At 46.5% G+C, this 23,714-nt stretch overlaps 2 protein-coding genes across 6 annotated transcripts; one reads left to right on the plus strand and one right to left on the minus strand.

Annotated features, from left to right (window-relative positions):
* Positions 1–3,654: 3,654 nt before the first annotated feature.
* On the plus strand, positions 3,655–7,908 carry LOC120690449 (mitochondrial outer membrane protein porin 5-like). Of its 2 annotated transcripts, none has more exons than XM_039973095.1 (7): positions 3,655–3,819; positions 3,966–4,033; positions 6,478–6,588; positions 6,672–6,758; positions 6,845–6,901; positions 6,993–7,201; positions 7,299–7,908. In XM_039973095.1, exons 1-7 carry the CDS (start codon positions 3,774–3,776, stop codon positions 7,603–7,605), a joined length of 885 nt encoding a protein of 294 aa, XP_039829029.1. In that variant the 5' UTR covers positions 3,655–3,773; the 3' UTR covers positions 7,606–7,908. The 2 variants fall into 2 exon arrangements, with proteins under 2 accessions (XP_039829029.1, XP_039829028.1); XM_039973094.1 differs by having other exon boundaries at positions 3,658–3,819; positions 6,845–6,928.
* A 251-nt stretch (positions 7,909–8,159) lies between these two features.
* LOC120690451 lies at positions 8,160–10,570 on the minus strand. Of its 4 annotated transcripts, none has more exons than XR_005681749.1 (3): positions 10,113–10,570; positions 9,190–9,430; positions 8,160–8,445 (listed from the first exon to the last, which is right to left on the minus strand). XR_005681749.1 is itself a non-coding variant. In XM_039973096.1 (2 exons), exons 1-2 carry the CDS (start codon positions 10,503–10,505, stop codon positions 9,260–9,262), a joined length of 564 nt encoding a protein of 187 aa, XP_039829030.1. In that variant the 5' UTR covers positions 10,506–10,570; the 3' UTR covers positions 8,160–9,259. The 4 variants fall into 4 exon arrangements, 1 of the variants encoding a protein (XP_039829030.1); XR_005681747.1 differs by having other exon boundaries at positions 8,160–8,555; XR_005681748.1 differs by having other exon boundaries at positions 8,160–8,535; positions 10,113–10,569.
* Positions 10,571–23,714: the final 13,144 nt, after the last annotated feature.

Raw genomic sequence — 23,714 nt, forward strand, 5'->3', positions numbered from 1 at the left:
TCTCGTCGAACTTTGACATGAAGGATCTTGGTGATGCCTCTTATGTTCTAGGCATTGAGATACACCGAGATAGGTCCAAGGGTGCATTAGGACTATCTCAAAAGGCTTATATAGAGAAAGTTCTTAAAAGATATAATATGCACAAATGTTCAGGAACAGCTGTCCCAGTTGTTAAGGGTGATAAGTTTGGGCAATTTCAAAGTCCCAGGAATCAAATAGAAATTGATCAAATGAGAACGATTCCATATGCTTCAGCTATCGAAAGCCTTATGTATGCACAAGTGTGCACACACCCTGACTTAGCATTTATTACCGGGATGCATGGCAGATTTCAGTCTAATCCAGGAATGGACCACTGGAAGGCAGTTAAGAAAGTTCTACGTTATTTGCAGAGCACTAAGGAATACATGCTCACATATAAGAAAACTGAGAATTTAGAAGTAGTTGGCTATTCAGACGCCGACTTTACAGGTTGTGTTGACACTAAGAAGTTGACATCAGGTTATGTCTTCATGCTTGCAAATGGAGCGATTTCATGGAAAAGCTCTAAGCAATCGCTTACAGCAGCATCTACAATGCAAGCTGAGTTCGTAGCGTGTTATGAGGCCGTCAGGCAAGCTTTGTGGCTTAAGGGTTTTATTCCCGGACTAAGAGTGGTAGACAGCATAAGCAAACAACTAAGATTATACTGCGATAATAAAGCTGTAGTTTTCTATGCTAACAACAACAAATCGAGTGGCGCTGCCAAGCACATCGATATTAAGTATTTTATTGTAAAGGATAGAATCCAAGAGTTAGAGCATATAAGTACTAAGGAAATGCTCGCGGATCCATTAACAAAAGGCTTATCTCCCAATAATTTTCATGAACTTATTGCCGGCAAGGGATTATCGGATAGCCTATGATCTTGGAACAAGAGGGTCATGAGACAACCATCTCCCATTAGGATGAGTAGTTTGTGTACTATGGATAACTGTGTAATAATGGGATTAATTCACTATTGTGACACACTGTCTCTTTACACAACTCTACTTTAAGTATGGCTTTAGTTATCGTCCTTTAGACCAAAGGGGAGAATATTGGAACTTTTCGGTGGTCAGAAAACGCCGATAAGAAAAAGAAACGGGAAAGGAGAAGAAGTCCAAAAGAAACCCGTTAAGCGCCCTGATCGGGGGCCCAACCAGCTCATGGTTGTGACCCCAGGTCACCCAGCACCATATAAAATAGGGGTGGGGGTCGGCTCCTTTGACAGTAGTGAAAAACCTAGTCAGAGGTCTAACCCTAAACCCTACAGCTGCCGATCTACGGCGGTGCCGGAGTCACCTGATGGTCACCGCCGCGCCGCCTTCGTCCTCCCTTCGCAGAGGGGACAGTGCCGCTAGAGGCCAGAAGGATGCCGGTACCCGCTGCGGACTTCCACGACTCCGGTGAGTACGATGTCGTCGACCCCGGCGAGTACTACTGTGCCGACGACCACGCCGACCGAGATGGACAGCGCATCCACTACGAACCCGATGCCGCTACTCGCTGGTCTAGATCTAACTTTCTCATATTTTACTTAAGGGTTGTGCTTACTTGAGTAGATGTAGGTCCTGTAAGTTTAAGTTTTAAATTCTAACCCATGTTTAGATCCTACACCGTGCAAGTCCGGTGCTGCGGTGCAAGGACAGGGAGCTTTGTGCCACGGCGGGCGCCCACGGACCGCGCCACGACCAACCGCACTGGCCACGTGCTCAGCAGCCTGGCCGCCGCCGCCTATCGCCGCATGCTGCTTCGCCGGGCTCCGCCCACCGCGCGTCGTGCTGCTCCACCTGCCGTGCGTTGCTCCGCCGTGCTGCTCCGCCCGACGCGTGCCCCTGCAGCCGCGCTCCACTTTGCCGAGCTGGGGGTCCGCGGCATCCCGGCAGCTGCACTCCGCCCTGCCGCGCCACGCTCCGTGGCAGCCCAGGTGCGCCCGGGCCCACGCACTGCCAAGCCCACGCCGCACCTCGCCAAGCTCCGCCCCACCATGACTCTACTCTGCCGTGCCTGTGGTCCGCCTGAGCTCCGCCCCGCCCCGCCTGCACGCCGAGTGCCACTGCTGCCTGGCCCCGACACTGCCGCGATGTGTGGCGGTCGGAGCAGCAGCGCAGGCGCGGCGGTCAGGATGCATTAGCGGCTAGGAGCGTCGCGCCGCCGTCCGCGGTCCGCCTCGCCCTGCAGTGCCACGCCGCCGCCAGCCTCGCCTTTGTTGCCGTGTTGCGTGGTGCGGTGCCCTCGACCTCGAAGAAGCTGGATGAAGGGGAGCGCGGACCCGAGCTCGACAAGGTTGTGCGCGTGCGCATCCACGGACGCCACCTCCTCCGTTGTGCGCCATTGGCTCTTGCTCGCTCTTGCGCGGATCTCCAGGAGAGAGATGGGGGTATTTTGTACATTTCCACTAGCTAGACCCACTTGTTAGGGCAGCTATCTGTGAAATTTGGATGGAAGATTGTCGGAATGGCATAGAGGGCAAAGAATGTTTCGCCGCTGGTACGTAGGTGCAAGAAAAGTTTTTAGTGGTACACAGGTAGGACCATCTTTCATAATGGTACAGTAGAGGTAAAAGACTCCGTAAATACCTGATTCCCTTTCTCCCCCGCGCGGCCTCGTGTCCCCCTTCCATTCAGTATAGTTGGCCAAATGGGCCGCCCAGCATGACCCAGCCCAAGCTCGACTCGGCCCAGACACAGTTAGGCCCGACCCTATCTGGCCCGATCAATTGGTCGGGCTGTGCCGGGCTGCCTGGCGTGCTTACTCCGTGGCCTAGGCACGGCCTTAAACCCTCATAAATGGGCCGGATCGGGCCGCTCGGCACACCGGGCCCTTGGTGCTCGTGCCGGCCCGAGGTCACCGTGGGGCGGCACGCCGGCGGGGCGTGGCGAGGCCGGTGCCCGCTGCCCGGGGCACAACAACGGTGCAAGGAAGGGCCGCTGGCTACCGCGGCATCGGCGCTACAGGCCGGTGGCTGCCGCGGCGACGACGCGAGGGGAGGCGCTGCAGGCCGACGGCTGCCGCGGCCATGGCACTGCAAGCCGGCGGATGCTGCGCGCGGAGGCCGCCGTGGGCTGCTGTGGCGAGGCGCGAGGGTAAGCCGTGGGGGGGCCGCAGCCTTGGCGCTGCAGGGCGGCGCCTGCCGCGCCGTCGAGGGGAGGCGAGCCGCCAGTGGAGGCCGACGGCCATGCGGCAGCCATGGTGCGGCGGAAGGCCAGGCCGCGCAGGGGCTGGCTGGCTGTGCCGTGGCATCGGAGGGGGAAAGAGAAGAAAGAGAGGAGGCTGGCGGCTGACCAGGGAGTGGGGGTGGTAAAAACTAGAGTTGAGAGAGTATATAGATGGGAAAGATTAAATTGTGGGCTGTTAATGGGCCGTATCGAGCCTGATGCTTAGTCGGGCCGTGCTCGGACTAGCACTACGGCCTAGCCATGGCCCAATGATCATGCCAGGCCAGCCCAGATACTATTGCAATTATGCTGGTCGTGCTTGGGCCGTGCTTTTTGGGCGGGATTTCGGGCTGCCCATTTGGCGCAGCCCATTTGGCCAACTATACCATTCAGTACCGAGTACCCGCCACGTAGTCAAAAAGCGCAGCCGCTTGTTTTGTCAGCCGTGACCCGTGAGTGAGTGGGACCGCAAAACCGTCACGCTCAACTTGTGCCGGCCGCCTGTGTCCTCTGCATTTCCTGCCGCTGCCGGCGTCCACCCCGCTCCAATTCCCAAGCGGTCAACCCCTCCTCTCTCGGCCCCCGCCCGCCGCCATGAGGTGCCCCGGCCTCTTCTCCGACATCGGCAAGGAGGCCAAGGGTACGCGCGCCTCCTCCGTTCCCCTTGCGGCCCAATTTGTGTTCTTGGTTCCTTCGATTCGCTGCTCTCCTTCCGACGAGCCATCAATGACCCGTTTGATTCGCGCCTCCTTGGGTTCGCTTGGGTGTATCGATGATCCGCCGCAGACCTGCTGACCAAGGACTACACATGCGACCGGGAGGTCACCTTCTCCACCGTCACCGCCTCCGGGGTGGTAAGCGTGCCTCGCGCCCCTCTCCCCCACCTCCGATCACGTTCGTTGGGGTTTTCACTTATCCCCGAGAACTTCCGTGCTGCTAGCGTCTATATTCAGAAGCTTCAGGGGTTCTATATAACGGTGCTTTCTTGATTCTGTTATGGCTTCGACGTAGATGGTGGTACCGTGGGCTGTGGTTACTCTTGTCCTGATTGACACACTTGCCGAACATAGTACATTCTTGTTTTTTCTTTAATTTTTCCCCCTTTGAAAGCAAAGGCATGAGCTCTGCCCTTCATTTAAGAAGGGGACAGTAAAAATATAAGTATAACATTCTTAATTTTTCTTTTGTGAACTAATTTCGTTGTGTGTTGGACCATGTGGTATGGTAGCGTATTGGAGGCATGCGTACTCTAGTTGTATTATTGTATTGTTGTGCTTTTCATGTGTTTGGTTGTGAAGCACGATGATTTAAGTATTTCGTGCTCGTTTCATGTCTGCTTCTGATTTTGTTCTTGGTTTTGTATGTAGTCTCTCAACTTCCTGGACCACATGTGACTGTGTCTATTTGTTGGAACTGTGCAGCTGCCTTTGAAATAACATTTAGTACCAAAATTGTCTAACAGTATGTTATGGTCAGCTTGTGAATCCTGATTTTATCTGATTTATCTGATAAGGGAATAAACAAAAAATGTTCTTGATGACCAGACTCTACATCCAGGATGCACCATGCATCATGCTCTCATGAGCTAGAGCACCATGATTTACCTGAAAAAGATTAAGCTTCTTCTGTTGCGGTGGAATGTATTGTTAATTACAATAAACTTTCATAACAAATGCTTGACCAGAGTTCAAAACTCCAGCAGTATGCTTTATTTGTTGCTGTTTCACTCTAATAGTGGGATTCCTTAAATTGCAACCTTTCACTTTTTTAAAATATGAAGACTTTATTTGTATGTGATTGATTGCAAACAGCTTATGTTTCCATAACTAACCTTGAGTTAAACGGCTGCAAGCCTGTGCAACTAGTGCAAAGTGAATGCTATAACTTTGCCTTATCGCTTGGTTCTGAATTGTATTATCATTCTAAGTGGGTAGCCAAATAAACATGGGTTAATATTTCTTGGCTAAATAGTTATTACCCCTCCATCTCAAATTATTAGTCGTTTTGGCTTTTCTAGATGCATAATTTTTGCTATGCATCTAGATATATATCATGTCTAGGTGCATAGTAAAATCAATGTTCGGTACCTCATCTGCAGCAATCCATGATGCTTTATCTACCTGCCTCTTCTTTCTGCAGAGGCACATGGCTTCCTGATGTTAGGCTGTGCACCACTCTGCTGCTCTTGGTGGAATTTGTCAATGGCTGTTGTAATATGCTGCTAGGCTGCCTCTATCCATAGTCCCGTTTTGCTTGTTGCCTTGCTGCTGCTTGCTTAGTATCTTAACCCTGCTGTTAGCATCTTGCTATTAGTCTGCTGCTGTCTTAACCATATTTTGTCACACATATATTTCTCCACTGTGTTCAATCCAAGTCCAGTTGCGCACATATATTTTGTCATAGCCGTGCGTGTACACAAAATCATTGTCAGACCAATATTTTCTTTTTATTAAGGTTAGTTGAATCCCGTCGATTTAGCTAATCTCATCATAGTTGTTGGTGCGGCAATGCCCTCTTGGTCCCTTTCCGAGCCATTTTGCTCCACATCATGATCAATGACCGTTTATTTGTCGTCATCATCATGTCATCCTCCTGCTTGCCGTCTTGCAGCAGTGATCTCTCATTCCTCTCTTTGGCTGGTTTGACACATCTCACTGTTATTGTGAAGCTCAAAATCTCCAAAGCAAGGTTCATGTTGAAGAATCGACGTACTGATTTGTGAAGACTCGGGCTATTTACTGAAGTACGGTTGTGAAGGCAATACCCTCTTGTGGAGGAGATCATATACATCGACATGTTCAAGAGTTGCATGCTTCGACTAAATCTTTGATTTCGGACTTCGGATGTATCAATTTCATGTTTATGTTTAAGTCTAGTGCTTAGTGTCAACTCTTCAAATGCAACGTCATTGCATTCATGTTGCATGTGAGAGGGAGTATTAAGGGTATAAGAGTCAATAAGTCAAGAGTAGTCTAGTAATTTCCTATTCTAGGGTTTGGGTGCTCTCATGTACTAAATGTATCCCCATTTGGGGCTGGTCAATGTACCGATCCATTTCAGCTTCTCTTCTTCATAACAGATACAACTGAAAATTCTCCTATGTTCTCTTTGCCTTTAGTGTGGAGCATCTTCACAAGTTGTTTTTTAAGAGGAAGAGTTGTTCCATTCCTATTTGCAGTTTTTTTCATGCCTTGCTTTACAAGCGGAGCAAGCCCTTGATATCTCTGCTTAGTGCTTAGGTAATAACAAATGAAGAATGGATGTTTTAGTGATGATGTTTTTTTTCTGAACTTTTCAGTGTCTCACCTCAACTGCTGTGAAGAAAGGAGCACTTTGTTCTCTTGATATCAACTCAGTGTACCAGCACAAAAATGCCCTCATCGGTTTCAAAGTGGACGCAGAATCAAATGTTAGTTCTTTGGAGTTTTCAGTCCACCCTTTCTCCTATACTGGCATGTTGCTAATCACAATCCTTTAATATGATCCGTGCAGGTCTCTACTACATTTAGTGTACTTGGAGTCCTGCCATCCACAAAATTTGCGATTTCTGTTAAGCTGCCTGATTGCAATTCCAGAAAGGTGATCACTTTTTTCTTACACTTTTTGTTGATATTGCACTAATTGCTGAAATTTGCTAATGGCATTGTTTTTCATTATTTGAGTAGATCTCTACTGCCTTTATAATATCAGAAGCCCTGCCATACAGGAAGCTTGTGGTTTCTGTTAAGTTACCTGACGACCCATTAAAGGTGACTACCTTATTCTTGAACCTTTTAATGCCAGTGACTTATGTACGCTGACATTTTTTGACAGTTAAAGCTGCAATACTTCCATGAAAATGCAACTTTTGCTACTGTGGTTCGCATGAAGCCCTCCCCTACGATTAAGTTTTCTGCTACAGTAGGCGTGGAAGGTGTTGCCTTTGGTGCCGAATGTAGATATGATGCAGCAAGAGGGAAATTTAGAAATTACAGAGCTGCTATTGGCATGACTAGTAAATACTATCATGCTGCACTCATTATGTAAGTTGTTTACTCTTGGTAGATGCGTGTGAATCGCTACATATTCACAGAATTGCATGTTGGGCTAGCATTGCTAAATGAACTCTGTTTCTTATAGGGCTGACAAAGGTGACACCATCAAAGTGTGTGGTCTGTACCATTTTGATAAGAAGCAGAAGGTCTCAGCTGTAGTAGAATTAACGCGAAAACTATCAAAGAAAAAGAACACACTAGCTGTTGGCGGTCTATACACTGTTGATGCTCAGACAACAGTGAAGGCAAGGCTCAACGACACTGGAAGTCTTGCAGCTCTTCTTCGGCTTAAGGTGAAACCAAAGTCGCATCTGATTATCTCGGGTGAATTTGACATGAAGGCCTTGGATAGACCTCCCAAGGTTGGTTTGGCTCTCGCTCTCGTACCCTGATCAGATGCTCCATAGTATAACTTAACAGAATATTGAGGCTTCTTTGGGCGGTTTAGCAAAGCTGAAGGAAATAACTTGGTTTGAAGACAACGAATATTCGGTTTATATCCTGGAAGTATGGGCAAAATATGGAGTTGCCCGCAGCATTTGGGTGATTTGTTGGCCACATTTTGGTCTTGATGGAATCAGATACCAAGTCGCTCGCTGATAAATACACACTGCTTTCATTTCTAAAAACATGGTACATGCTAATTGTCGATTTAACCACTGTCTATTGCATACTCTATCCACGTGACGATTTAACCAGTCTGGGTCTGCAATGCAGTTCCTTTTGCGCTACTGTGCTACCTGTTTCTGCTATGAAATTTCTTCGAAACTTCTATGAATCCTTCCCTCAACTTGATGTTTAAGGTTAGCCTTTGAATATAAATTCAAGTGCCTTTGCTAAGCATACAAGAAAAAATCTAAGAGGTAACAAAATAAGATCGTTATTTTACAGTAGCAATATTATGATGAAGGTCAGAGCCCATGATGCAACATAAAAGGTATCGCGGTAATCAAACATCCGTGTGTCCATTGTTGGTTAAGTGGCCAGAGATTACCTCAACTGTATCGAAAGAACATCATTTGCGTCCACCTTAAACTTTACAACACAGAAGAATGGTGCTTCTCTCTTATAGCGAGTTTCAGGATGAATCATGCGTCAGTGCTCACATACACTCCTTATTCTTAAACTTTCATAGGAACTTTGAATGCTTCCATTCTATTCTCACCACAGAAGCTGCTCTTCCAAGTGATTGCCGAGCCTTCAACGAGCTTCAAGGTACAAGTTACTGGGGGCTGAAATCACCAGCATAATAGATTTGCTGCTTTAAATAGAAGTAGTTTTTGGTTTTGGCATATGACACAAATCCATATGGAGTCCTAGCACTGAAAAATATAATCTTAGGCTGCAAATTCCATCAGACGAAAAAGAACAGTCGATCAATGCAATCCAAAACAGAATAGGAGGCAAACACAACACGGAGCACACTCAATGGAAAGAACACTACCAAGATTGTTACAGCACAGGTACCATTACCCCTTTTCAAACACACCTAATTGCAGGTACGAATTAGTAGGCCAACAAAATCCTATTCTATTAAGCCAAATTTACTGTGATATAATGAGGACTTGAGCTTTAAATAAGACATTAAAAATCATTAATTGGATATCAAAATGATTGGTAATTAAGTCCCTCCTTTCATATTGGGAGATTTTGGCCCCAAGTCCTTCGAAATGCTAAAATTGCCAGAGCAAACTTGCTTACTGAAACACCCTCCTTAACTTAATTGGTTCATGTCAATCTAGAAAACTGGCTCTTGTGGGCAAATGAAACCCCCAAAATCTCAAATAAAGTAATAGTAACTACCACAATTTAGGATTTAAGGTGCTAACCTTAGAAATGAACATTAACTGCATTGAAAACTCTATTGTAAATACAACTTGATATAGTACTGATTACTGAAGTGAAGTGAACGACTGCAAGGCAGCAAGATCTAGAAGAAATACATGTCAGGACAGAAATTGAAGCAAGGTTTTTACCTCATTGTATTCAATCGAGATTTGTGTGCTGCAAAAAAAAAAACCATGTCTCAACAAAACTAATCAGTCTTTAGTTTTGAGGTCTGAATCTTTTTCCCCACTTAATGAGAAGATCTTCAATATTAGCATCCATTCTTGTGCCCCTACCACCCCACACCAACATGTGAGCAAGATCAGAGATAGATGATCCATCCACCACATGAACCACTTTGAAGCCCATCCTTCTATAGAATCTAACGAGCTAACAACAAAGAAAGCAAAAGGTTTCAAATTTGCTGCTCAAACAAATGACGGGGGAAAAGCATCGAACTCTAGAAATACCATGTAAAATGTTGCATATTGTGCCGAGATGCGGAATTACAAAAAACATGCTCCAATTTATGGGTCTGAAGTTATCTAAATATAACTTGCAAGTTGCAATTTGACCTTTGCATTCAACTACTCACCAGATTTGAGACAACAAAAATTATTTCTTGATAGTTGAGACTGATATTGAAATGATTTTTTTTCTTCTATAATACTGTTTCTAATGGGGAGTTTGGTGTTTTGTTCCCTGTTTATAAGAACTGGCGCTTTCTAATATTGGCAGGTCTCCTTTTGTCTACTATTTAAAAGAAACAAGAAGTACAAGAAGAATACTAGATTTTACAACGAAAGGGTCTAACATTTAGCTATCAGAAAAATTGTGAGAGGAATTACAAAAAGAAACTGACATGATTTATTGTCACAGTTATACTTGAAATATTACTTCTAACTGAAAACGCTCCTTGCTTGTTTTCATGCAAAACATTTGACAGGGTAATCAAACACATAGGCCACATTGATTGAGTGCCACACTCCGATGCTGTTGTATGCATCGATCGAATTTAGTGTCAAGAGTTATTCATATGGGAGATCAGAATTGCGCCCCGTTGGTATACTACCTTGTCGTGGTAGAGCGGCGTGTCGTTGATGGCCAGCAGCTCGGCGCGCTTGCACCCAGCGTCGAAGCCGTGTCGCACGGCGACGGCGCCCAGGAACATCCCCAGCCCGAACAGCGGCCGGTCAGAGACGCTCAGCGTGGCGCGGGTCATCCGCATGGAGTCGAGGTGCAGGACGGCGCCGCCGGACCACGGCCGGACGCCGCCCTCGGCGCGGCCAAGCTCCACCGCATCCTCCCCCTCACCGCGGGTGGCCGTGACGCGGAACAAGGGGCCGACCGTGCGCAGGCGCACGTGCAGGCCCTGTGCGCGAGACGCCGCCATGATGTCCGCCATGGTCGGGAGGAGCACCTTCGGTCCCGCGGCGGGGCTCGCCGGGGAGGTCGGCGCGGCCATTGGAGCAGTGGAGGTGGGACTCTGGGAGTGGTGGGGAGAGTGGGCGCGTGTGCTGCTGTGACTCGGATATTCCCACGGATTTTTAAGGGAAAAAGTCTATATGGCTCCCTCAACTATGGGGTTGGACTACATAACCCCCAAACTATGAAATGGTCTATATCACCCCCAGAATTTTCCAAAACCGGTCAAATTACCCCCTAAATCAGTTTTGAAAAATCATAGTAAATCACAGAAAAATCATAAAATAGAAAATCGAATTGTGTTAGACTCCAAATGAGTAGATCTACACAATGAACATATAATATGGTATGATTTAGTATATTTTTTTTGTTGTAGCTTTAGATCTATGTTTTTCTTCAAAGCTGTAAAAAATTGTACTAAAACATACTATATTATATGTTCATTGTGTAGATCTACTCATTTGGAGTCTAACACAATTTGATTTTTTATTTTATGATTTTTCTGTGATTTACTATGATTTTTCAAAACTGATTTAGGGGGTAATTTGACCGGTTTTGGAAAGTTCAGGGGGTGATATAGACCATTTCATCGTTTGGGGGGTTATGTAGTCCAACCCCATAGTTGAGGGGGTGATATAGACTTTTTCCACTTTTAAGCGAAAACATCTGCCGATCTGCGACATCAGCAAAGCAAGAGAGGCAGCAAAATAGGACGGTCACCGGTTCCACAGTGTTCACGGGTGAAATGCACATGCAACAAACCGAAACACCAACCAAAACATGTCGGATAAATGTTTGCTAAGCTAGTTCACTCATGATAGTTCAGCGTCGGTAGCTCATGCGAGATTTGCCGGGGAGTTCCTGAATCTTTTTTTTTTATAATAGTTCCTGAATCCTTGATTGTGGAGGGGCATTGACATCAGACGTGAGGTAGCCAGCATTATCATGAGATTTTGGTCCCACAACTATCACCATGGTTTAATTTTTGGCTCCCATCTCCGTTAAAAATAACAAAATACATCTTACTTCTACTTTGTCGTAAAAAGACTCTTTTAACTTTGATGAATATATATAATCAGGAGAGGGCCTCTTTTGCATATAAAAATGCCCAATAAAATAAAAATAATAATATAATAGCAAGTAGTGTACCAATTTGCATTGCCCAATAACCCAATATCAATACCTCTTGTCACCGTGATATTCAACATCGGTTTCTTATAGATAGCTCCCCTCTGCTTACACGCCGCGTAGCGCCTCCACACATGGCAGCTGTCCTTCGACAATTTAGCAAAACAAAACTTTTAGACTTCTTGAAATCAGCTTGCAGTCCTCTTCCGTTCTGTCTCCATGCCCCCTGCCTCCGGCCTCCCTCCCATGAAGAGCTTAGTGGCCTCAGTGACCCTGCATGACGACAGTGCCATAATGCTCCGTCAGCCTGAGCGGTGGAGTCAAAAAGAGATACACTACTACAAAATGTTGATTTGTCCCGGTTTCCCAACCGGGAACGTCTGTCCGAGACAAAAGGGGTGCCCTTTTGTCCCGGGTGTGGCAACCGGGACAAAAGAGGACCTTTTGTCCCGGTTGGTAACACCAACCGGGACAAAAGGTGCAGCCAGCGCCCACGTGGCTGGCGCACCCTTTTGTCCCGGTTGGTGTTACCAACCGGGACAAAAGGTCTCTTTTTTTCATGTTTTTCTTTTCTCAATTCTTTTTCTATTTTAATTATACTTTTGCATTTCAATTAAACTTATATATTGGAATTCAGTGTGTATGATCTTCACTAATATATACATAGGAAAAAGTCTATATCACCCCCTCAACTATGGGGTTGGACTACATAACCCCCAAACTATGAAATGGTCTATATCACCCCCTGAACTTTCCAAAACCAGTCAAATTACCCCCCTAAATCAGTTTTGAAAAATCATAGTAAATCACAGAAAAATCATAAAATAAAAAATCAAATTGTGTTAGACTCCAAATGAGTAGATCTACACAATGAACATATAATATGGTATGCTTTAGTACAATTTTTTACAGCTTTGAAGAAAAACATAGATCTAAAGCTACAGCAAAAAAATATACTAAAGCATACCATATTATATGTTCATTGTGTAGATCTACTCATTTGGAGTCTAACACAATTCGATTTTCTATTTTATGATTTTTCTGTGATTTACTATGATTTTTCAAAACTGATTTAGGGGGTAATTTGACCGGTTTTCGAAAGTTCTGGGGGTGATATAGACCATTTCATAGTTTGGGGGGTTATGTAGTCCAACCCCATAGTTGAGGGGGTGATATAGACTTTTTCCTATATACATATATATATAGTTACTTATATAATATTTGTCCTAGATAGTTTTCATATATAAATTAATTCACTTATATATATATATATATATATATATATATATATGTATACACATATCTATACATGTGAATTCCTTTACATATGAAAATGTCTAGGACCAATATTATATAAATATATATATATACACATATATATTATTGAAGTGCTTATATATATAATACATACATACTCCATCATATTTGCATAGGTATATTCGTTCTTAATTACATAGTAGAATTTGCCTTTTGGAAATTTAATACATACATACTCATAAATAGAAATTTAATACATAGACACACATATATTTACATAGTTATATTCGTTCTTAATTACATATATTCGTTCTTAATTACATCTGTTTCTTCATGTTTTATTATCCCATTACCTGATTTTTCAATAACCCTTCTCATAGTTCCTGATTTTCTGATTTCTCAAACCCTAGGTTCTGTATGGAGGTTTGATTCTGTGAATGCACGGGGAGGGCGAACAACGAGAGGTTGGTGGCGCTGGTGAGCGAGGAGACGATTGATTGGGTTCAGGATTCATGATTTGTTTCAAAAAGCTCCGAACTGTTTGTATCACTACTATAAAAAGGGCTATTCGTCCACGTTCAATTAATACTGGTTGCTTTTGAGCCGGTACTAATGTCAATTTAGTACCGGTCAAATAGCACAGTAGCTTCTGAAACCATTTAATACCGGTTTGTAACACTACCCAGTACTAAATGTCATCATTTAGTATCGGTTGGTGTTACAACCCGGTACTAAATAGCTCCCGGGCCTCCCAACCATTTAGTACCGGATAATAACACCACCCGGTACTAAATAGCTCCCGGGCCTCCCCCAACCATTTAGTACCGGGTAATAACACCACCCGGTACTAAATGGTGGCATTTAGTACCGGTTGGTGTTATGGCCCGGTACTAAATGGTCTGTTTCGGTTACTTGAAAATGATGACATCTTCAATGCACTCACATGTGATGTGTAGGTGGGATGGTAGAAGAGACTACGCGCGAGGCCACAGGTCACGAGTTCGAACCCTGGCACACACGCATTTATCGGATGTATTTTTTCTAAGGAATATCACATTTAGTACCGGGCGCTGGGACCGGTACTAAATGAACGTTCATTTAGTACCGGCCAGCCAGTACCGGCTGGAGCAGCCGGTGCTAACGGCGCCCACCGCCCGGTACACATGCATCTTTTTCGTGCAGTGTATGTTGTCAAGAATATGTGTATAGTTCGTTTCGAGCGAGAAAATTGCTATTATAGGATCCCAAACAACTGGCTTCGCAGTTATAGGACTCCTAACGTGCGCTTCCCTAAAATAGGTCCCTAAACAATGCGGCTTCATTTTCCATGACATATTCTTCATTTTAATCTTATTTTCAAAACTAAAATACATGTATTTCTTGTATTGACCCTATTGTCGTTCTGTTAATCTAATCGATCGTCGATTCGCATCCTCGCGAGAGGGACCGAGACGCCGCCGCTCGCCCTTGGTCGATGCAGCCACCCACCTTCCTTGCGCCGTCGCTCGCCTGTAGTCCCGGCGCTGCCCCTCCCCACGCATCCTCCCGCCTTCCCTCCCCGCCATGGATGGTGACGACAATGCTGTGGCCATGATGGGCGCCCTAGCCCTAGCCGCGACGGGCACGGGTGCTAGAGGCACCGCGCCAAGCTGCTGCTCCCGCCTTCCCTCCCCACAATGCCATGGATGTCAACAATGACGGTGTTGACACCCAAAATTGGCACGATTCAGGTTTTCTGGACAATCTGGATAGACCGGTCAGACCTCTCTTCTAAACCGGTCAGACCGGTCTGGATAAGTTTGTCAAATTGCCAAATGGACAACACCATTGCGTAGATCTCGTCGAGATGATCGTAATGCATATATAGAACATCCAATTTGGAGTCCGGATGAGGGAGTTATGCTTCCCGGAAGACATGCACCCCGGTCTGACCGGTCCGAAACGCCCAATCCGAATTAGGAGTTGTATTTTGACACGATATTTGATAGGGTTCCGACTTCTAACGGGTACAGACCTCCCCACCCTTTATATATGAAGGGCCACAGCCGATTGAGGGTAATCCCAATCGATTCACACATTTATCCTTTACTTTTTCCTCCAAACCCTAACTTTTCCAATCTCATCTGCTGTTCTTCGCTCGTCTCCATGGCGTTCGAGGATGTTCTAAGTGGCCTGCCGACCTCAGAGCAACCCTAGATCCACGAGCTCCGACGGGGTCACTCCCGAGCTCGAGGGTTTAGGTTTTCGCGGATCTCCCTGGAGTACCGGTCTGACCGGTCGCTACAACCGGTCTGACCGGTCTGTGCGCAGGGAGCCCGTTGGTGAAGATCGTGTCGATGATCCGCGCGTTCTAGCGTTTTCGAGTGTGTTGGCGCAAATTAGTGTCAACACACTTTTTGGCGACTCTGCTAGGGACAGATTAATCTGGTTTTTAAATCGATCTATTCTTGTTCTCAAAGAAGATGGGCGTCATCATCGACCTCGACGAAGGCAACATCTCCACATCTATCGAGGAACTCAGCGAGGAGGAGCGCCAAGAGTACTTGGTGGTCAGGGAGCACTTCAAAGCACAATTCTTGAAGGGATTTAAGAAAAATCAGCAAGGCCAGGTCACGAGGGTTCAAGACTTCGTGATGCCCTCCTTCACGCTCAAGAATAAGCAAGTCGAGGTAATAAACAATGTAAGCACTTCGTCTTCCGACTTGTTTAGCCAATTATCATCTATTATGGATCAGAAGATTGCTGATATATATAAGCATATGAATGATTTAAAAGATCAATTAGACATCATCAAAAAAGGCAAATCTGTAGATGATAATTGTGCTTTCCAAATCGTTAGTTCGTCGGCTACGCCAGCATATGTCCAAGAAGCATCGTATGCCATGCCACTGAACTACTATAAAGGGCAAACACTACCACCGCGAGCATCACAACCAAACATGGCTGGACCAGTCAGACCGGTCAGACCAGTGCATCAGTGGTCAGCCCATTAACATCTACACCGAACATGTCTACTCTTTGCTCGGCAATCCTTAGCCGAACCAATGAGATGACAAATTAAGTGCAGCCTTCTCCTTCACAAAAATCTGGTTCTCCACATGAACCGATTTTTATTAATGTACATGAAAATTCTACGGGGCATGCACCGATAAGTTCGGTTCAGACGATGGTACAAGATAATTCTATAGAACATCGTCTTACTTCTGTAGCACAAGCATCCATGAGTGGTAGATGCAAAGCCGATCCCGCTAGGTTAAAAGAGGATCCGGCTAGTGCGATGAAAACTAAATTCGGTGTGGATATAGGTAATTCTACATTATACCAAAAGCTATATCCTCCTGAATTTGATTTAGTTTCTTTTCCTGCTGGTTGGTGTGTTCCTGATTTTGTGAAATTTAGTGGTGATGATAATAAAGCACCTTGGGAGCACATTGACCAATATATCTTACAACTGAGAAAAGCTGGTTTTCATGAGGCTTTGCGCATTCGCTTATTTTCATTATCTTTGACTGGAACCGCTTTTTCTTGGTTTTCTTCATTGCCCCGAATTCTATTCAATCTTGGAATTAGTTGGAACGTAAGTTTCATGATCGTTTTTATAATGGGCACAATGAAGCTAAACTATCGGATTTGGCATCGGTTAGGCAAGGCCAAGATGAGCCTGCTTCGGATTACTTCCGAAGGTTTAAAGATATCAAAAACCGATGTTTAAATTTAACAGTTTTTGAAAAGGAATTGGCTGATTTGGCTTTTGATGGTTTGCGTTCTTATTTGAAAAAAGAACTCGAAGGCTTTGAGTACCACACTATTAATTATTTGCACATGAAAGTCTTGGGTTTAGAATTTAGACTCCAGAACGCAAAAGATGCCCATAATACTCATCGGTCCATACATGTTGATTGTAAATCTGATTCGAACGATGAGAAAAAGGAATTTGCTCAATTCATATGGCCATCAGAAGCTAAGCCATGTTCTTGTTCATCGCTTAAGCCGATTCCGAAGAATCGGCAAGAACAAGTTCGTTTCACATTTGATGTTTCTAAGTGTGATAGCATATTTGATGAATTTCTTAGAAGCGGAAACATCAAGTTGTCACATGTCATACCGCCACTTGAGGAGCTAAAGCAGCATGCATATTGCAAGTGGCATAATATTATTTCTCATGCAACTAATGATTGCAATATCTTTCGTCGAAAAATCCAATCGGCCGTTAATGAAGGACGATTGGCAATGCATGAGGTAAAAGATGACAAGGCGTCATTCCCTGTCCATACGATTGATTTGGATAAAGCCAAGGTACTCATTCGGCCGGAACAAGCCGAAGGAGCAAAATGAAAAAATGTTATCATCGGTGAGCCAAGGTCGAAAAATGTCAATGACAAAGTTCGGGCTAGGGAAGTAACGATGGAGAAGACTCCTGATGGAGAGGAGTCACTAAAGATCACTGTCAAAGCTTCAAGGCCCGAAGGGCAAGAGAGTTCCTCACAAGAGACGAGTCGGCTTGCTGCCTAGGCACGGCCGGTCGCCTCAACCGGTCAGACCGGTCAGGCAAAAAGCCGACCCAGAACTTTCAAGTCTAAGCACCCGGAAGAAGGTACTAGGAAGGTTAATGAGTCAAAGGTGCATGGGAGTTTTACAAAGCAGAAGCTTACCTTTGCTTAGCTACTGAACAAGTACACAAAGACCGTTCCAAAAGATCGGCCACTAGAAAAACAACCAAGTTCTCCTCCGCGTCAAGGCAAGCATTCTTCTCCTAGGGGAGAATCCAGCAAGCGTAGGGGTGATAGCACTACAGTGTTGCCTCCTCAGAAGGTGTATGCTGCTACGTCATGGGCGTCACCGGCATCGGGTTTTTCTTGTCCTACATGTTTTTCTTGTCCTACATGGGGGCATGAAGGAATTTAGATGTATTGTTATCCAATGCTATACCCACCATCTCACCACAGGGAGGAGGATCACAGAAGGCTTGTGTTCAGCAAGGTTTCACGACCAGTGCACGATCGATTGGGACCCCACCAATCAGGTCAGAGGCGGCAGCCTGCACCGGTCAGACCGGTCGCCACTGACCGGTCAGACCGGTCTCATCAGAGACCGGACAAAACTCATTCTCCAAGACAAGTTTACCGTGTCAAGGAGAAGAAAGAATATGTACAACCCACTATTGATCCAAAGAAAGCTAAAGCCGATGATGTTGTGCAAATCGGCAATATCAAAGTGGTTGTCAATGATGCGGGTACAAGACCGATGGTTTTTGGTAAATCGGTCAATCCTTCTATCCAAAGGCCGATCATGGCTAATGATCATGAGGCTAGCAGCAGTAACTCGACATCAAAGTACTTTCAACCAAGATGGTGTCCTTTGGGGTTGACTTGTACTCAAAGAAGGAAGCTGCAGCGTCTACGTGCTCAGGAGATGAAGGAAAAAGAGTTCAAGAGGCTGAGGGACAAACAATCCGACCACTACAGACCAATGGTCCCTCAAGGAAAGGTATGGAGGGTCAAAGAAGTTGACCAGCCACCACGACCGGTCGAACTGCCTCAGGAGACCGGTATGACCGGTATAAGCGACCGGTCTGACCGCCCAGAGCAACCGGTTAGACCGGTTGAGGTTGCAGCAGAACAGAAAGCCGAATCGGCAATGCCTGTTTTGGTTCCTTGCGATGGAGAAACAACGCTAACATTCTCGGTACAAGGCAATGAGGAGCCAGTGGATCATGAGGCTACACCAAAAGAGCAGCAATATGAAGCTCGACGACATTTAAGTGCTCGGGGGGCAAAATATTGGCAAATGATAATTTACCTCATGAAGTTTCTATGCAACAGATCAGTTTGCAAGGGGCTCTCAAGACTTTGATCATGTATTTGAGGTCTTGAGCTGGTTGAAAATTGCAACATCAGCGGATAAAAGCCGAATTAGAAGTTTTCAATTCGAGCTAGAAAATTGGCAAACTATTTGTAATAAGGCATATTGATGCTCTTACTTCTATTCTTCAGTTAAAGAATGAAACCGAATTTACTTGGGGGGGCAGAATAGCAAGAGGTCTTTGAAAATATCAAGGTTTATTTGTCTTCACCACCTGTGCTCAAGGCGCCTAGGAGAGGGGTTTCTTTCAGGCTTTATGTGGCTGCGATCATTGTGGCTGTTTTGACTCAAGAAACCGAAGACAAGGAGTATGTCATCACTTATATAAGCCGACGACTTATTGATGCGGAGACAAGGTATACTCTTACTGAGAAGTTATGTTTGTCTCTCTATTATGCTTGTACCAAATTGAAGCATTATCTACTATCTAGTACTTGCATTGTAGTATGTCAAACTGATGTGCTCAAGCGCATGTTACAAAAGCCGATTTTAAGTGATAGAATCGGCGAGTGGGCTTATGCTTTAGTTGAATATGATTTGGCTTGTGAATCCTTGGAATCTATGAGAGGCCAAATCATAGCAGATTTCATTATTGAGCATCGGATTAATGATAAGCATGTTTTGGGAATCGGCTATGTTACTTGCACACCACGGAATTATATTTCGATAGATCGGTTTGTGATGATGGTCAAAGAATTGGTGCTATCTTGAGTTCTCCAAGTGGTGGTATTCTGAGTTCTCAAACCGATCAAAGGAGGATTGCATAAATAATCAAGTTGAGTATGAAGCCCTCTTATTTGGCTTGAAATTTTTGCAATCTACGGGCATGAAACGTGTTGAAGCCTTTGGTGATTCACTTCTGATGGTGCAGCAAGGATTCGAGGTATGCTAATGATATAATGGTGTCGGGTATCACGATTAGGGACACCCTAATCGGGGTACTAAGATCACTCTAAAAAATGCAAACACGTGTTAAGGCAACCATGCCCACGAAGGCCCATGACCTCCTTCCAATCTGGAAGAAAGGAAAGGACTCAAAGAAGCCCAGCATGCGGCCCATTCGCACCCCTCTCGGGCCCACGGGACAATCTCCGCCTCGCTCGAGGGCTCCCACCAGGACCCTCGACCGCACCCCGCATCTCCGCCTCGCTCGAGGGTAGCGAATCTGCCCTCGAGCGGGCAAATCATCCCCGCCTCGCTCGAGGCCAGCGAACCTCCCTCGAGCAGGTAACTCATCTCCGCCTTGCTCGAGGGCAGCGAACCTCCCTCGAGCAGGTAACTCATCTCCGCCTCGCTCGAGGTCACTCCTCGGCATAAGGGACAAATGGCCATGCCGCTCACCCACCCGTCGTACGGGAGCATTAAAAGCCAAACACTCCTCCACAGCGCCCAGGGCAGACGGCATTAGGCCGCCATTCCCCATAGTGGCTGTGACCGAAGTCCCATCCGCCAACTCCGGTCACTGCTCCGCCATCCCGGACGCTGTGGCAGCACAGTGGGACCTGCGACGCGGGACAAGACGCGCTCGGCACTGCTCCCGTCACTGTTCTGCCAACTCCGGCCGACCGGACTCTACCTCATCACACGTATGGCCCCGGGCCCACCTCCTGCTTGGGAGGGGGCCTGGTGTCACCACGAGCCCCTCGAAGAGGGACGCCCATCACTCGTAGTCAGAGTCCCAGATCTCCCTCCTCGAGGGGTCCGGGACCTCCACGTGTCTCCCAGACCTCCTAGCGTGCACGCCAGCACTCCGTCTAGGGGGTCCGGGATCGCTGCGTACCCCGCCACCGCTAGAGCACGCAGGACCCCGACCTGTAGGGCCCACTGAACGCCACATCTGGAGGCCTGTATGCCCTACAGTGACGACCACGCCGCCTGCAGGATCTGGCAGAACGCCGGCGCGATCTCCACAGGACTAAGGACGATATCCAAGACGACTGCCACGCCCGGCACCATGCCCCACAGTGTACTTCCTACAGTGTTCGACCACTGCACCTCACCGATTTGGGGGAAGACGACGACTTCCACGTTCTCCTACTCATGTACACCGCCCTCCTTGTGACTATAAAAGGAGGAGGCGGGCTCCCTTTAAGGGGGACTTTTTTTGGACGTTCTGGACATCAGCGACCACATTCACCCACACTCGCGATCATCGTCGCCTCTCAGCACCACTGAGCACTCACCTCAACCGACTCTTCTTCTAGCAGAGACTTGGGAGCCTCCCTCCCTCTCTCGCCTCGCTTGTACCCCCTACTACAAGCACTCCGGGTGCAAGATAATACAGTGCCCTCGCACAACCCCTTTGCTGGATGTACGGCTCCATGGCCGGAACCAGGATAAACCCGTGTGTTACTGTGTTGTCTCTTGCATCAACATCTAGGACGAGGAAACATGCAGTATTTACTAGTTGGGATCCGGGCCCCCGGGTTGGGACACCGACAGTTGGCGCGCCAGGTAGGGGCGTGCTGCGTGACATTCTCTCTTTTTTGTTCCCATTTGATCTCCAGGGATGGCGGGCAGATCCAACCCATACCCCATGGGTGTCTCGGATCCGCTCCCAGCGGGATTCGTGATCTGGTTCGGGAGTCTCAAGTTCAGAGCAACCAGCAACGGTTACCTCATGCAGCTCCTCTCGCCCAGATGCAACCTCGTCACTCCGACTGCACCAGCCCAGCGCAACAGGCGCTCGGGCACCCATTCGCGACAAGCACGCACGGAGCGGCGCCATGCGGCATGCCATAGCTCCCCCACGTGGGTTGAGGCTGGCATGTCGCAACTCAGCATCGCGGCCAACGGGGCCACTGCTTCGTCATCACGTGCCTCGGTGTCGTCTGCACCGACACCGTCATCTACCGCAGCACCAGTGTCTCCCAGGGGGGGCTCGACCTTGCCGTCGCCCTTTCCCTTCGGGATGCGCAACGCTGCCACCCACGCCTTGTCAATCAGCACTAACTTCACCGAGTATGAGGACCAGCCGGGTCATCATCTTCTGTCGATCTGCAGCCTCATCGCCTCGACTCCTGACGAATCCTACCCCGAGACGGCGAGCTCGATCGCCGACGACGTCAACTTCTTCATGAACAACTTCACGGCCGAAGAGGCCGAGGACTGCTCCGGGGTCCGCGACCCCGACGCATTCTGCTCGTTCCAGCTGGCGATGGCTTACTGCCTCACCTGCTCCGAAGACTCCAGCAAGGGGGATTACGATCCTGCCCGAGAGTGCTTCATGGTCCAGCTCGCGGATGGGCAAGACGACAACGCCCCAGGCGACGACGGGGACGGTGGGGCAGACCCGCGACTAAAACTCATTAGCCCTATACCCTTGAGTAAGGATCAGAAGTTAGGACACTAATAAGGTTGCATAGAAGGGGATTGCAGTGAGTTATGTCACACATACTAGACACCAGCGCGCTCCTAGTAACTCAATCATGTGGCTGCAGCACACACGAGAGTCTAGGTTTCGTCGCGGCATCAAGGTTATATGACTAAACTCCACCACAAAAGAAAACAAGAGTGGCAACCCAATAGCGCCAGCAACGATAAGATAGGAACCGAAGACAACCCACGAAGTGGTACTCAAACACATACCCATTAGTCAGTCTACAGATTCCCGATCATGATGCAACATTATGCATTGACGAATGACATGAAATGATGTGATGCATGATTATTGCATCAAGGACTGTATTTCAAAAGTTTACTACGGATTCAAAAGTCAACACTATGCATTGTATTATCATGAAACTTTTTAATTTATCCAAAATTAACTGGGCAAGAATGAAAATATTGGATTTTAGATATCAAAATAGCCAGCAAGATCCGGCATAACACCAAGAGGAATAGAATGACTATTGATGGGATTTCTTGTTAACAAACATCATGGCTTAACCAGGGAGCCATGAAGGAAAAGGAATAATGGTTTTGATAGGAATAGATTTAAGGCATTGATCAAGGGTTGGATTGATTAACAAGCTAAGATCAATGGTAAGGTTCATACGAAATCCAAAGCCACTAACTTACAAAAGACCTTCTCAAATAATGCTTTAAGAAGACTGCGGCAAAGCAAATGTGATTCAAACTCAAAAGATGATATGGTTCCAAACTCAGAAAATAATAAACCACAATTGGTACTGGTTCATCATTTGAGATTCTAAGGAATGAAAAGATCCTTAATACAACAAGATGGGGCTTAGAATGAAGGCTCGACTCAAAACCATCTTTTTCATCCAAGAAAGTCTAAGCATTTGACAAGCATGCTCCTAAAATCAAAATTTACTCACTTATGGTTTAAGCACACTAACACTTATCTATGAGGATTCATACTAGAAATTCCTTAAAAAGCTTATGTAGCAACTTCAAATACTAGGAACCAATTCGAACATCAACCAAATATGCATGCACGTCCTGTTCGTCCTCACAAGATAAAATAATTGCCAACTATGGTTGGGCTTATGTGGTTAGCACGGTGGCATAACATAAATACGGCTCTCCCTATATAGCTAGTCGATAAATTCTAACCGTTCTTAACTTATCGAATCGCGGTTAGTGTACCTGCAGAAGATTGACAGAACATATATTGAACCTTTCAAGCCAACACTCATGAAAGCGTCCCCAAACATTACCGCTCACTATAGAAGCAGCAGCCATACAATTTCCACCGTATGGCCAACGTTAACATACGCTACTTGGTGGCGTATTCACAAGTTCCTTTACTCCCAATATAGTCGACCGAAGTCGGTATATTGGCAGCAGCTCAAGTAGGTCACTGCTTGAGCGCAGCGCTTGGTTCGCATCGCTGACGGGAAGGTCAGACTCCCTCAGCTGACTAAGTACACTTTACTTCCAATATAGTCAACTAATAGTTGGTATATTGGGAGCACCTCAAGTAAGCCACTGCTTGAGGGCAGCGTTCGGCTCGCATCACCGACGGGAAGGTCAGACTCCCTCAGCTGACTGAGGATCCTTATCATCTTACCTTAACGTAGGTGCGTCGTTACAGGAA

This window comes from Panicum virgatum, chromosome 9N (genome assembly GCF_016808335.1).
Source record: "Panicum virgatum strain AP13 chromosome 9N, P.virgatum_v5, whole genome shotgun sequence".
NCBI classification, from domain to species: domain Eukaryota; kingdom Viridiplantae; phylum Streptophyta; class Magnoliopsida; order Poales; family Poaceae; genus Panicum; species Panicum virgatum.